We start from the raw sequence: 14,047 nt of genomic DNA, 5'->3' as shown, positions 1-14,047 counted from the left end.
CAGACCAGGGCCTGGCTCGGGCCGTCACAACCGTTTATCTGACGTGGGCCGGGTTTTATACAATGACTGTAGAGAATGACCTGTACTGTAGCGAGGCAGGCTCTCATCATCCCCCCCTCTCAGCTCCCCACACCACTCTCTGATTCAATGTTCAATTAATCATCAATTCTTTCTGGTTGGAAGAGATTTCATTCTTCGTCTCTTCTGTGTACTGTGTACACACATGTACATGCACTCACGCACACTCTGACCTTTGAAGTCTGAACACACAGATACATCGGTTCATTACTTGCAGAAGGCGCTAGACAGCACCAGGGAAAAGAAGGGAGGTAGAGAAGGATATAATTACTATTATATCATTTCCTACAAGACCGTATTGCAGCGATGGGACTATACGGCACATATTGGTGTTAAAACGACATAGAAAATCACCCCTGTCAAAATAACTTAGATACACCTTCTCATGTGAGTGGATTTCCTGGACTGGTGTAGCAGCAGTTCAGAGCTATTCCATTGTCAAGTGGCACTGCTTCTACGCTGCAGAATGAAAACAAACAAATGAATACAGGAACAGAAAATAACTATGAAAAGATTGCCAAGGTTGGCAGACATAGACCAGAGACCATGGGCTTTTGTGAACAGATGTTTTCAGTTGTTTTTCAAAAAAATTCCAAATGCACAACTTGGCAGAACTTTGCCAGTATAGATCCAGAGGGTAGGACATCCTTGTATAAATGCTTGAAATGCTTGTATAAATGTTCAATGATGTTGGGAAAATTATGTTTCCCCATGATCCCCAATTACTGCCGGCTGAGAGGAAAAACAGTGAGGCATGGCATCTCAGTGAATAATAAAATAATTTGTCCTGCAGAAAAGATGGTTGAGTAGTTCATATTTATAAATGTCTCTAATTTCTGAAAGCAATTATTTAACTTTTATATGAAGCCATTGAAATTAGCCAAAGGTTAGGGCAATATATTAATAATTTGCCCTGGTCACTGTTTCAGAGAACAGCTCAAAGGAAGTAGCGGTTTACCTAATGCACAAGCATGGCTGGTAGGGCAGATACATGTGTAGGAGGCAGACAGTGGATTCAACATAATGATGGCATCTGAACTCTGTTGAGTACAGAAATCTTGCTGGGTATACAAGGTGACCTCCCACTGAGGATTAGTCCTTTCTCTTGAAAAGTGAATATCTGAAACCCTTTTAACTCAAAATCTAGTAGCAGAATTGTAAGGCAATATTAGACTTTGAAAGGAAGAGAGAAAACATTTCTCATATTTATTTTATAAATTAAAATGTCCAAATGCCACGGATAGAAATGATACAATAAACTCTGCCTGGGAGAGCTGGATTACAAGACCAGAATAAAGATTTCACACAAAAATCGCTCCTGGTCCCAAAACTCAACCCCCATCCAACACTGTAGGCAGGCCATGATTTTTTGTTTCTTCGTTGGCTTATGACTGTTTGCTACTTAGAGTCATTGTTTCCCTATTTATTCCACAGATTTCCATTTGTCTTAATTGTAAAAAGAATACATAATTAGACCAAGCTTTATTTATGTGAAGATATAGCATCAGTTAACTGTTACGAAGGAGATCTGGTGTCCATTCCACACATAACACAGATAACATACATAACGTCACAACACAGTAGACTCAGCACTCCACCTAGAAATGAACCGTCAGACATTTGTCTCCCAAACATTTCACAAATGTGCCCTTCAGTTTGTGACTGTATATCTGTGCGTGTGCGTGTGCGTGTGCGGCCCACTAGCAGAGTTCTTTTAGAGTGCGAATGAGGTCAGCTCTAGTTCAGCAGGGCGGGGGTGGGGGGAAGGGAAGGTGGCGCGGCCACGTTCACGCAATCCTCCGCCATCTCGAACAGGAAGTAGTGGGGCCCGCTGCGCCGCGCCATCTGGGCGGCCGTCTCCCCGTTGCCGCTGCGGAGCTCCGGCCGCAGGCGGCGCTGGGCCAGCAGCAGCTCCAGCGTGCGGGCCGAGTCCACGGGGGGCTGGCTGACGTGGGCGGCCGCCAGGTGCAGCGGGGTCAGCCCCCCCGCCGTGCGCGCGTTGACGTCAGCGCCCGCGCCCCGGAGCAGCAGGGTTGCCACGGCGACGCAGCCCCAGCGGCAGGCGCTGTGCAGCGGCGTCCAGCCGTCGGCCGTGCGGCCTTCCACCTCTGCCCCCGCGGCCAGCAGGGCGGCGGCGGCCTCCACGTGGCCCCCGTACGCCGCGCGGTGCAGCGGCGTGTAGCCGTCGGCGTCACGGCAACGTACCAGCGACGGGTCGGCGGCGAGGAGGGAGCGGAGGGTCGACAGCTGACGGGGAGAGAAAGAGTGGGAGGGGGAGAGAGAGCGGAGGAAGGATGGAGCAAGGGAGGGGTGGAGGAGGGAGAGAGAGAGCGAGAAGGGGTGGGGGAGAGAGAATCAAATAAGAGAGGGAGGAAGGGAGGAAGAGTGGGAGAAGAGGGGGGGAGAGAGAGAGAGAGAGAGGAGGGGTCGGATAGAGAGAAGGGAGTAAGAGAGGGAGGAGGGAGGAAGAGAGGGAGAAGAGGGGGGGAGAGAGAGAGAGAGAGGAGGGGTTGGATAGAGAGAAGGGAGTAAGAGAGGGAGGAGGGAGGAAGAGAGGGAGAAGGGAGTAGGAGAGGGAGGGAAGGGGGAAGAGGAGAGAGAGAAGGGAGTAAGAGAGGGAGAAGGGAGTAGGAGAGGGAGGGAAGGGGGAAGAGGAGAGAGAGAAGGGAGTAAGAGAGCGAGAGGTGGAGGAAAAAGACAGAGGAGGGAGAAAGAGAGAGAGAGGAACGGGGATGGAGAGAGAGGAGGCAATAAGAGAGAGTGTGAGATGCAGTGTAGAACCATGGGCATCGAACACAAGTCTCTATCCTGAACTGCAGAGATCAGTCTGTTGCACCATTTACTCATACACCTGACAAATGTGTAACATTACACTTGACTTGCAATGTTTTATAGAATGTGGATATCATCGAGTATTGTATGTAACCTAGAAATGTATGTGATGTGATGTGTACACAACCCCAACTTGGGTTTATTTGTCATTGACCCAGGCACACATACACACGCACACAAACACCCATGCAGGCACCTGGCACACATTTTTTATGTCCTTGAAACCAATGTTAAAATGTCATGCTCATGATGCTTAATGAAACACAAATATTAGAAGGGGAAATATAAATAATCCCTCTCTCTGGACTTTTTCACCTCAATCGTTATTCATATTATGCTTACTGCTATATACAATTCATTAAATTAAATAGAAATATCCCAACCCTGCAGTCAACATGATGAGAAGGTCCTGATTTAAAATATATAGTCTGGAGGCCATGGCTGCATAACCGATCACTAATAAACATCTTAATGTGGAGTGTATGCCTGGGGTTATGGCTCTCGTTTACACCTGTAACCTCTAATTATTTGGAACCTAGAGAAAGTTTTGCACAGTGCGGTTTTAAATATAGAGTCATCGTTCTTCCAAACCTCATCATGCGAGTCGCTCAACGCCGTCAGCTTAATAAAAAGGGGGGGCGAAAAAATTGCTTTTGGGAAACTATATTGTGCATATTATAAGAACCATTTCAACATGCTTATATTACATTTTATAACATTTTTTTTTTTTAAACGAGGCTATAAAGCCTTTTGTGATCATTGCGGTTGGCCCTCCTGTACGATTGTGTTCATAACCTCACCAGTTGAACCGGTAGGTGACTGTGTTCTGTATCTCACCAGTTTAACCGGTAGGTGAATGTGTTATGTGTCTCACCAGTTGAACTGGTAGGTGAATGTGTTCTGAACCTCACCAGTTGAACTGGTATGTGAATGCGTTTGCACCTCACCAGTTGAACTTGTAGGAGAATTTGTTCTGAACCTCAGCAGCTGAAAGTAGATCGATACTAATGACAAAGGCAATTTCAGAAGACATTGTGTGTTACCGGCTGTAAAGGCCTAGGCTGGCACTTAATTGCTGGTTTTAAAAGGACACTTTGTAGCGTTTTAAGTAATGTATTAGCTCAAATCAATCAACTAATCTGAATTTCTTATCTGTATTTACATTGAACGGGTAAGTCCTAAGAAGGCTTCAATGTCTCTCAATCTATGAAAAACTATAATGGCTGAGAGGGACATAAGGCACTACGTGGTGCTAGCTAAGGCTGATCGCGTTTCCGCTCAAAGCAAGCATAACGGAAACGTAGAAGGAGCTCAGCGACACGGGCTTGTCACTGCCCCGGACAATTTCTGCATTGCACTTTCGTTCATAATGCAAGATCATACTTATACCACGCCTCAGGAGAAGGAATCCTCGTTACCAAAAAAGCGAAAAAGGGAATTAAAAAGGCAACGTGACCGGCAAATTCAAAAAACGTGTCATGTTGTCAAAGAATCTTGGCCCATACCGCCTACCATAGTTGAATCCAGAATCCAACGCACATTTGATCAAGTGAGGTGCTCCAGAGCACTATTAGTTTGATTGAAAAACACAATTGTACCACAAGATGGGAGACATTTCTACACAGTGTCTCTTTAAACGATTTTTAACTATTCAAGGGTTGAATGGAGTTCGAACAGAGTTCAAAAAGAGTTCATACAGAGTTAAAGAGTTGAAAGTATGAATGGAAAGGTTCAGCTTTCATTAAAGCCACCTTTGACTCGAGCGAGGTGACGTCACCACACTATAAGCAGAGGTGCATTCAGAATCGGCGAACATAGGCGAACGTTCGCAGCGAGCGCGTTAACTTTAAACAATAGAATTTGAAAGATTTTTAGACACTGTTCTGAATGTTTTTTTTAAACAGTAAACAAACTGTAAACAAACAAATGGCGACAAGAAAGGCCATTGTATTAGCTGCAACCTCCATGATAATTGACGAGTTTACAGAAAAAGGTCTAGAAGTTGTCGATCTCGTAGAAAGTATAATGCAGGCAAGTAATTCGGAAGATTCAAGAATAGAGGGCTATGTCACCGAAGTTGTGCCCACTTAATGCGTTGTCACGTTCAGATTTCATTTTAGGATGCACGTCTATCTGATTCAGATTGACGTGGACTGCGACATGGAGGAGAAAGGGAGAGAGAAACAATCCGTTTCTCCTACATGTCGTGGTTCAATCTGGATCAACCGAACACGCTGGGGTTGATAAGTTACCGGACTACTTGCGGAGTGAAACGAAAGATGTGAATCAGAGGCAAAAACTTGACTTTCTTTTACAGCGGTCATTATATGCTGAGCAACGGTCATTATTAAAAAATAATTCACCGCCAGAGGTCGGAAAGGCCCATGCAAGTGAATGGAGCGTTCCACAGCATTGAGAAGAGCTGTGTAATAAATTAGATTATTTAGACATAGAGCTCCAGGACTCCCGCCGGAGCACCCAGAGGGTTAATATTTAAAATATTTAAAGAACACGGCCAAAAGATGTGTGGGCCTCCGTATGAATGAATGAATCTGAGCCAGTGCGATACATCCACTGTAAACACAAGTGCATGGTGCCATGGCAGCAAGCTAGTCAGGGCCCCATCCCCACCCTCCACCTTGACCCGCCCCTCTCCTCCTCATTAGCATTTAAAGATACAGGGACAGAAACAACATGTTTGTGGAAAGCCCATTGTGGGACTGGCTCGTAGTGGCTGTAATTCGGCACCCATGCTGAATTTCTTTAATGACTTCAAATACTGAATTAGGGGCCCACTAACACCTATATAAAAGCATACATAAAGTAGCATGCCATGGGAACTTTTAGTCAGAAAAAGTTGGAAGTCTCAGTTCAGTATTTTAAAAAGTATATTGTATTTCAATAAGAATAGTAGTAGCCGTCCATTCCAATACAAGCTGAAAGGCTGATGCTTATGACTGCTGTGTCAGAGCTGTTCTGTGTCTGGGTATGTAATAGGTCTCTACGTCAGTGATTCTCCAACTTTTCTGTCTCACGGAACCCCTAAATAAATAACTCCATCCACGGTACCCCTATTTTTACTTTTTACTCTCAACCTCATTTGTGCCATTATTGTACTTCATGCCATTTTATTTAACCTTGAGATATGTTGGATAGGCCATAACTGCTTTTATTTATGACGTTTTTCTCATATTAGTTTTATTAAAATGAGCCACTCTTTTTAATTCAACTCATTTAACAGAACTTTCGAAAAACCAGAGAACAGAAAATGAACCTAAATATATAGGCCTTCAACTAAAGGGCATAAAACGTCTGACCCTCACACACAACTTTATCAAAGCCAAAAATATACCTATTTAGGCCTCCCACAATGGTAATAATACATCATCAAGAATTTCGAAAATAAACTCTGGGAAATTGGCAGGCAGTAACAAAAAATATCAGGAACAAACCTTCAACCTAAATTTCACAAAAATATAATAACTTCTTGTCTGCACGACTTGGATTGGACCTGTAAAAATATGCGTGATTACCACTTAAAGTCTCAAGCCCATGTGAAGAACAAGGAATAGCTCCGTGTTACCAGAGCATGCTTCCTAAATCCACCAAAACTAGTGCAAGCAATCCACAAATCAAGACGAGAATCTATTCAGGCCGTAGAAAAAGAGGAAAGCTTGTTTCTGGTAGAGCATTGCGAACAGGGAGCGTTGGGCAAAAATGAGAGCAGCCTCCGACAAACTCACCCGCCCGTGTGTTCGACCAACAGATAAGCTGGAAACGATATTAAGCATTAAAATGTGCCTTGATAACATATGTAAGGGATAACGCCCGACAAGGTCTCCATCATGAGGAATTAATGGACGACACGGAGGCCTTAGAACCTCCCGACGAGCAGCGGAGGACCGTTGCCCCCGCAAAGTCAATTAATTCCTGATTATGAACACCACGAAGGGCATTATCCCACTTATACCATGGTCACTTGCCAAAGAAAATAAATTAAGACTTTTCATTTATATATTTTCATGCGTTTTACAATACAAATATAAAGTTAATCAGAAGCCATATCTTATGCAACGGAAAAGTTGTTCACTCCTCCAGTAAATAGGACAGACCTTAGCTACGACTTGGCAAAGGGAGGTACTCTAAAAAATCGGGGAGTGAGTATATTGCTCGTTCCCAGAGTGGCTCGCTGAGCATATTCAAATTATGCCCTCGAGAGAACTCTTGATTTCCCATGTAATATCGGCTCCAAATATCGGCTCAAGAAAATCGGTGTCAGCGTATCGGTCATCGGATAAGGCTGATGAAAGAAAATCAGTATCGGTGCTAAAAAATCCATATCGTTCGATCCCTAAAACTAATATCTGCCAATAATGATCGGAGGCCGATAGATTGGAGCATCCCTCAAACAGACTGTTCGTAGAGATGTTGGTCCATGGACATTCCTGGTCCAGGATTTGTGTTTTTCAGTTTTTTTTCGAATTTGAGAAAAGCACAAGCACCTTTTCGTGTTAACAGTGCTACAGTGATACTGCAGACGCATATGAAGCAGTACTCTCGCATGTTACAAACTAGCTGAGCGTGACCGTTCCCATTCAAAAGAAAAGAAAACACACACTCACCCGGTTCTTCTCCGCTGCCCAGAGCATGAGCTCCTCAGGGCGGTCCTGGAGCGAATTCTCCTTCTGACAGAGCCACTGCTCAGTCTCCTCCTCCTCCTCCTCTTCCTCCTCCTCCTCCTCTTCCTCCCCGGCGACACCCTCCCCGGTCCAGAGGCTGCTGGCCCCACGGGGGATCAGGTGTCCATGGGTCTTCAGAAGCTCCAGCTGGTTGAAGTCCTCGGGGAAGTCCATTCCGGCTGCGTTTCTGCGTTATAACCCTATAGATGGGTGGAGGAGTTATGCAAATTGCACACACACACACACACACACACACACACACACACACACACACACACACACACACACACACACACACACACACACACACACACACACACACACACACACACACACACACACACACACACACACACAAAAAAACATTCGTTATTTAAAAAGAGGACCATGAAGTAAATAATGAGTTGAGCAAGTGACCTAAGCTGGAGGCTTAGCTCAGGAGGTAGAGCGGGTTGCTTTGAAACTAGAAGGTTGCTAGTTTGTTCCCTTGCACCTCCTAGCTGAGTGTCAAGGTGTCCCTAAGCAAGACACGCAACGCTTCAACGCGTGTAACGCGCCTAGACATATGGTTCCCTATGCAAAAATTACGATTTTCAACGCGAGTAACGCGGTTGGTGTGGCCGCACCTTAACAGTAACTGTTCCTGACAAGCTGGCTGCTTCCTTGCATGGTTGATTCCTCCATTGGTGTGTGAATGTGTGCATGAAATGTATGATCACCTGGGACATCTCTTCTGGGCGCTTATTTGATTTATAAGAGGTCTTAGAAATAAGAGGGGCAAACATCGTCCTTATTTTCTTAGCAAGCTGAAAATCTTTCACGTTGATTACCACTCTCTCAAAGCTTTTATTGAGGGCATCCTTTGTATGTTTTTACATATGCTGGAATGGACATTCGAAATATACTAACAAGAACAAATTCGGAAAAATTGGAAAGACCTTTGGTATAATCCCTGGGGAAACAGCAGCAGCTGCTCTGTAACACCTGTTTGACCGTGTTGACTAAGGGCCGTTACATAGTCGACGCATCGCTACGCATTGGATCGCATACGAGAATGTACGTATGTGGAAACGAGGCGTACAGGCCGATCCATACCTCCGGATACGGACAGTTTCGTCCGGTCCCGGAGGTGTTTCGTCCTATCTATCTATCCATCTATCCATCCATCCATCTATATATATATATATATTGTATTTGTATATACTTATATTATACTATATACCTGACATTTTTATTTTATTGTTTATTGTTATTGTTCCCACGAAACACCTCCGGGACCGGACGAAACTGTCCGTATCCGGAGGTATGGATCGGCCTTTACGCGTCACGCGACGCTTCAACGCGTGCAACGCGTCTACGCGCCTATACCAATGGTACCCTATGCAAAAATGCCGATTTTCGACGCCCCAAACGCGAGTAACGCGGTTGGTTTGGCCGTACCTTAAGAAGGCAGACCTGGTCTGGATGGATATATCCGATCCACTTTGAGTGCCACTCCCTTCTGGTCGGAGGAATAGATTGATCAGAACCGAATGGGAAAATGACAAATTTATTCCCATTGCAATAACCTAATTATATAATAAGTGGTAGCCCTGGGGAGTCTTGGGACATGGACGAGAGGATGTGGAATACATGAACTAGGGAATTAAATATATGGATACCTAGGGGATGTATGTAATCGCGTTAAGGAATCAGAACACTCTACATATGGGCGGTTCCCTATAGCTGAGCATACACAGCAGCGACCAATCTCTTAAATGGGAAACACAACTGAGTGAGGCTCAGACCAGGTCAAGCCGTACATTAATATACTCATCATGTCTGTATATACTATGGATAAGAGCTGTGGGGTATTCCACAAAGCCGGTTTCATCACATAACCGGTTAAGTTAACCCAGGGTTTGCGGTAACCCTAGGTTTTCCGTTCCAAAATGAAAACGGTATGTTAGTTACTATAGAAACATATGCTCTGAATCAAACCTGGTCTGAGCAGGTTTTGCGCAGGTTAAGTTTGGAACATAACCCGGTTTTGGGTATTTAAACCCGCGTTCACGGCAGATTTCATGTTTTCAATGCAATCCACCGGGAGTGATTAATAAGACCACAGCTCGACATCTTGGCATATCTGGATGACTTTTTGCTGGAGAGCAATAGATTCACACGCAAATCATTAATATATTTAAATAGCCTTCTCCAGCCTTACATAGCCAACACTACCAATCGAGGACCTGACCTCAGTTCACTCCAGACTATTTGCGTAGCCCTCAGTTTTTTGCAAATTGTAGTTTTATCTGTAATGTTGGAGATGCTGAGCACATCTCAGTCCTTTCAGATGACCCATCCACGCCCGGACCAAGATTTTCATTGGCCACCTATCATACAAAGAGCAATATTGGTACTATGCCGAAAGGTGCTTACAACAGAAAGTATAAAATAGTCCTAACGGACTTGCATCCACTGGAGAATGTTCGATCGTAGCCGGCGGCTCCATACAAGCACTAATCCATCTTGATCTGTGAAGTTCATGAATTGTCACTTTTAGGTTTTCTACCCGGTTACCAAAAAAAATACATTTGGAACATTTGCGTTGTGGCACGCACACGGTTTGCATGTGTTACTTCGAAGACAAACAAAATCTAAAATACAAGAAAAACAGAAAAACCTACATTCAACCAGTGGGGTACCCTCACATGGCCCCTGACTCTCTGAGGAGGTACCTCCAGGTACCCCCTCCATGCCAGGGCGCCCTGAATTTATGTCTATTGCCAGCTCCTCCACCGAGGTCAAGACAATTTGAGGGCCAGATCCTGTCTGCCGACTGTCGCCGTATTTACGATTGGCTTAAAAAAAAGAGAGCTTATTTAAATGCAGGAGTGAAAAATATGGTATGACAATTTAAATGCTGGACTGACAAAATATACCAATACGATGGTGGGAAAATACCAGTTTGTATGTTTTTATACTTTATTTTTACTTGATCCGCTGACCGCTTGGGAGCCATCGGAGTACATATTTTTTAGAAGAAAAGGGTTATGTGGTAGGAACGGGAATGCTTCACTGGGATATTAATAGATTCATGCCTCAAATATTAAGGATCATGCTTTGGACATGTAGCCTAACTAACGCATTTACGCGGTCAGCGATCCGCTGCCAGGCTTTGGTTCTCTGGGTTACAGAGGTTTTAGCATTCCCCTTTCTTGGAAATGAACCTGGAGTTCCATTTCATTGAAATAAGCGGCCCGTTTCGCCATTTCGATCAGGGTTTCCATGATCCATACATCGCGTCTTTATAGGTTTGGCGTGGACGCGCACAACCCTGAGTTAAAGGTTGGGTATGGGATTTGCGAAACGCCAGCAGATTTTGAAAATACACAACTCAAATGGTCCTACCCCCTCTCCTTCAACGCTGACTCTGACTCCACCCATTCCAAGTACCTGGACGCGCAATCATGCACGAGCGCGAACACAGATGCGCGAGAGCGAGCCAGGTTAGCGTAGGTTTTCGTTAAACAAAATGGCAACATTGAAAAAACATATGGAGTTAGATTCATGCCAAAACCCCGCACACACGCAAAACGTGTTTTGCTCACGCAAAACGATTCACACGCACACAAAACGTGTTTTACTCACGCAAAATGATTCACACACACGCTCAGTGTGGTTTGCAAATACAAAACATCATTCACAAACTAAAGCATTTTGCTTCAGAAACAAATACAGTATGTTTTACACAAAGTACAAAAAAAATCCTTCAAGTACACAAAACAATTCTACAAGTACGGAACACGAAAGCTGCGCGTGGATCGGAATGCATTTGCGCACGGATCGGATTGCATTTGCGTGAGGAACAGCAAGGCGGAAAATTAGTGCCAAAAGTCACGTGACAAATAAATGTCCTGTTATTCACACTACACAACAGCAGGTGGCGGTGTTGAGTCAGTTTAAGGCCGCCAGGACGATCTTTTTTCTCCCCAAAATCTTTATTTGATTCCAAAACAGAGTGGCGACACTTCCATTGGACTCACCTGTTGGCCGCTCATTTTGTTCAATTTAATCTCCCAAACTAGCTTTTCTCCGTGTCGTACGATTCCATGACAAAGGGGCGGCAAGTCGCATAGTATGGAGTTGAATCCACACACGTTTGGCCGGCATCAAATAAAGATTTTGGGGAGAAAAAAGATCGTCCTGGTGTCCTTAAACTGACTCAACACCGCCACCTGCTGTTGTGTAGTGTGAATAACAGGACATTTATTTGTCACGTGACTTTTGGCACTAATTTTCCGCCTTGCTGTTCCTCACGCAAATGCAATCCGATCCGTGCGCAAATGCATTCCGATCCACGCGCATCTTTCGTGTTCCGTACTTGTAGAATTGTTTTGTGTACTTGAAGGATTTTTTTTGTACTTTGTGTAAAACATACTGTATTTGTTTCTGAAGCAAAATGCTTTAGTTTGTGAATGATGTTTTGTATTTGCAAACCACACTGAGCGTGTGTGTGAATCATTTTGCGTGAGTAAAACACGTTTTGTGTGCGTGTGAATCGTTATGTGTGAGCAAAACACGTTTTGCGTGTGTGCGGGGTTTTGGCATGAATCCAACTCCATAAAAACAACATGGGGATGGTGGCGTCTTGTCTGCCATGGAAATTGTCTTCTACTGCTAGGTCCAAATGTGGATTAACTAGTTCCAGTAGCTACCGCAGGATAACAACAAACAGGAGCTTGCTCTGGGTCACGAGTACTGCACGAAGGGGTCGCGCGCGGGGCGCGGGGGAGTGCAGTACGACCGTTTGATTGACGTACTTACTGTCCAATGCAAATCGGTGGCTCTGGAAATCATTGGCTGGAGTTTTTCGAGCCCTGCCCGTTCCACAGATGATTTACTTGTTTAATTTTCATGTCAGTACTTCTAACTCAGTGGCTTTAAGTGGGTTATGATAAGGATTTCAAGTAATTCTGCAAAAATGGCCAAAAAAGCGAATTCCATACCCAACCTTTAACCAACCCCGTGTTGATTGAACTAATGCATAACCCGTGCGGTGGAACCGACAGCTCTGGTTTAGTAGGCACAGGTTCAATCAACCTAGAGTTCAGCGTTAACTGTGTTTGTTAAACCTCCGTTCGTGGAATACCCCACAGTACTTTATTGAGGGGGTAGACTGTGTAAGCAGAGAGGAGCCTTACTCTATGAGTTGCACGACATTTACTGATCAAGGAATGTCAGAATATACATCGAAATAAAGTTTGATATATCTTAATTTTTGGTTTGCTAACCATAAGTTAGGAAATGGACATTAAATGATACTGTAACGTTACTTCACCCACACGTACGATGCTAGTGCATTGCCTATGTTGTTGCCAAGTCAGCTGCTACCGGTACGCTATTGCAGTCACTACCAGTAAATGCACTATATAAGACTAAGTTAATTGCATAAACAGATGATATTGTAACCAACTACCCAACCAATTTAAACGAATTTACCTGATATTCGATTTCAAAACAAACCACGGTTCCCCTCCGTGGATGACGCTCGCCTTCGCTAGACTGATGGGAAATGTAGTTTGTATTGGGTATGATTCCTGTGGAGAATTCGGTATTACAAACTACAAGACCCTTCGGCATTCATAGCCAGTAAAGCCGGCTACGGAAACAACAGAGCCCTGTTTCAGGTAGCTGGTTTTGAGGCAACCCCGAGTTTGTTCGCTCTGAGTTAATGGAAACTCTGTCGGGTTTTTCGTTTCAGGTAGCAGGTTCAGCGCAACCGAGTTAGTTTCTGCGGCAACATACGCCGTGGGTCTAACCTGCTCGGGAGGTGGTTATACCTACTCTGAGTTTGTTGTCTATAAGGCTGAAGGCAGCTCTCCACTTTAACGTTGTGGCTTTCCCATGATCAGAGTAGCTGACTAACCACGGACCTATAACTGCTGCAAGTCAAGAAACGCATATTAAGAATGCAAGGCAGAAAATACCCTGGTACTGCTTTTAACCAGATGCTTCTTCTCTACATGCACATGCTCAGCATAATCGTCTGCATTGTTCACTGGAGTAAAACCCTTTGAGTAAACTGTTCAACAAAATAACTTGTCCCACCACAGCCCGTGTTCTAATAAAGACAATCTACTTTTTATGAGGATTTCTTTATTTCCTGAAAGCACAAAAAAAGTCATTCATATTGGGTATGTTTTTAGAGCAGGGAACAGTATCCCAGTTTGCACCTCACCCACCTTTAACTTATGTTCCAAAATTTGGATCTCCAAAGCATCCTTTTGCATCTTTTGCCTAAGGTGGTCCATTTCCAAGTCTGCTTTGTGTATTTGCTTTTCTAGATAGATTTTGTATAAGTCTTTGACTGGAAGCTATAGGAATGCAAAAGATGACATTGGATTTCACAGTGCCAAGTACAGCGTTTCATTATAATTCCAGGGAGAATCTTACAGAGGCAAGCTGTGATTTAGAAG

The 14,047-nt window shown here is 44.3% G+C and overlaps 1 protein-coding gene across 3 annotated transcripts; it reads right to left on the bottom strand.

Annotated features, from left to right (window-relative positions):
- Positions 1-423: 423 nt before the first annotated feature.
- Positions 424-13,435, bottom strand: ankrd49 (ankyrin repeat domain 49). Of its 3 annotated transcripts, XM_056586000.1 has the most exons (4): positions 13,071-13,435; positions 10,256-10,429; positions 7,533-7,789; positions 424-2,325 (listed from the first exon to the last, which is right to left on the bottom strand). In XM_056586000.1, exons 3-4 carry the CDS (start codon positions 7,761-7,763, stop codon positions 1,816-1,818), a joined length of 741 nt encoding a protein of 246 aa, XP_056441975.1. In that variant the 5' UTR covers positions 7,764-7,789; positions 10,256-10,429; positions 13,071-13,435; the 3' UTR covers positions 424-1,815. The 3 variants fall into 3 exon arrangements, with proteins under 3 accessions (XP_056441975.1, XP_056441974.1, XP_056441973.1); XM_056585999.1 differs by lacking the exon at positions 13,071-13,435 and having other exon boundaries at positions 10,256-10,915; XM_056585998.1 differs by lacking the exon at positions 10,256-10,429 and having other exon boundaries at positions 425-2,325; positions 13,071-13,433.
- Positions 13,436-14,047: the final 612 nt, after the last annotated feature.

This window comes from Gadus chalcogrammus, chromosome 3, assembly GCF_026213295.1.
Source record: "Gadus chalcogrammus isolate NIFS_2021 chromosome 3, NIFS_Gcha_1.0, whole genome shotgun sequence".
In the NCBI taxonomy this organism is placed as follows: domain Eukaryota; kingdom Metazoa; phylum Chordata; class Actinopteri; order Gadiformes; family Gadidae; genus Gadus; species Gadus chalcogrammus.
The sequence above is the reverse complement of the archived record's forward strand: the minus strand, read 5'-3'. Positions and strand labels throughout refer to the sequence as shown.

Coding starts and splice junctions, on each gene's coding strand:
- ankrd49 (XM_056586000.1), bottom strand. CDS start 7,763: ATGGACTTCCCCGAGGACTTCAACCAGCTGGAGCTTCTGAAGACCCAT. Junction 2,326..7,532: donor GGGCAGCGGAGAAGAACCGG/GTGAGTGTGTGT, acceptor TCTCCCCGTCAG/CTGTCGACCCTCCGCTCCCT.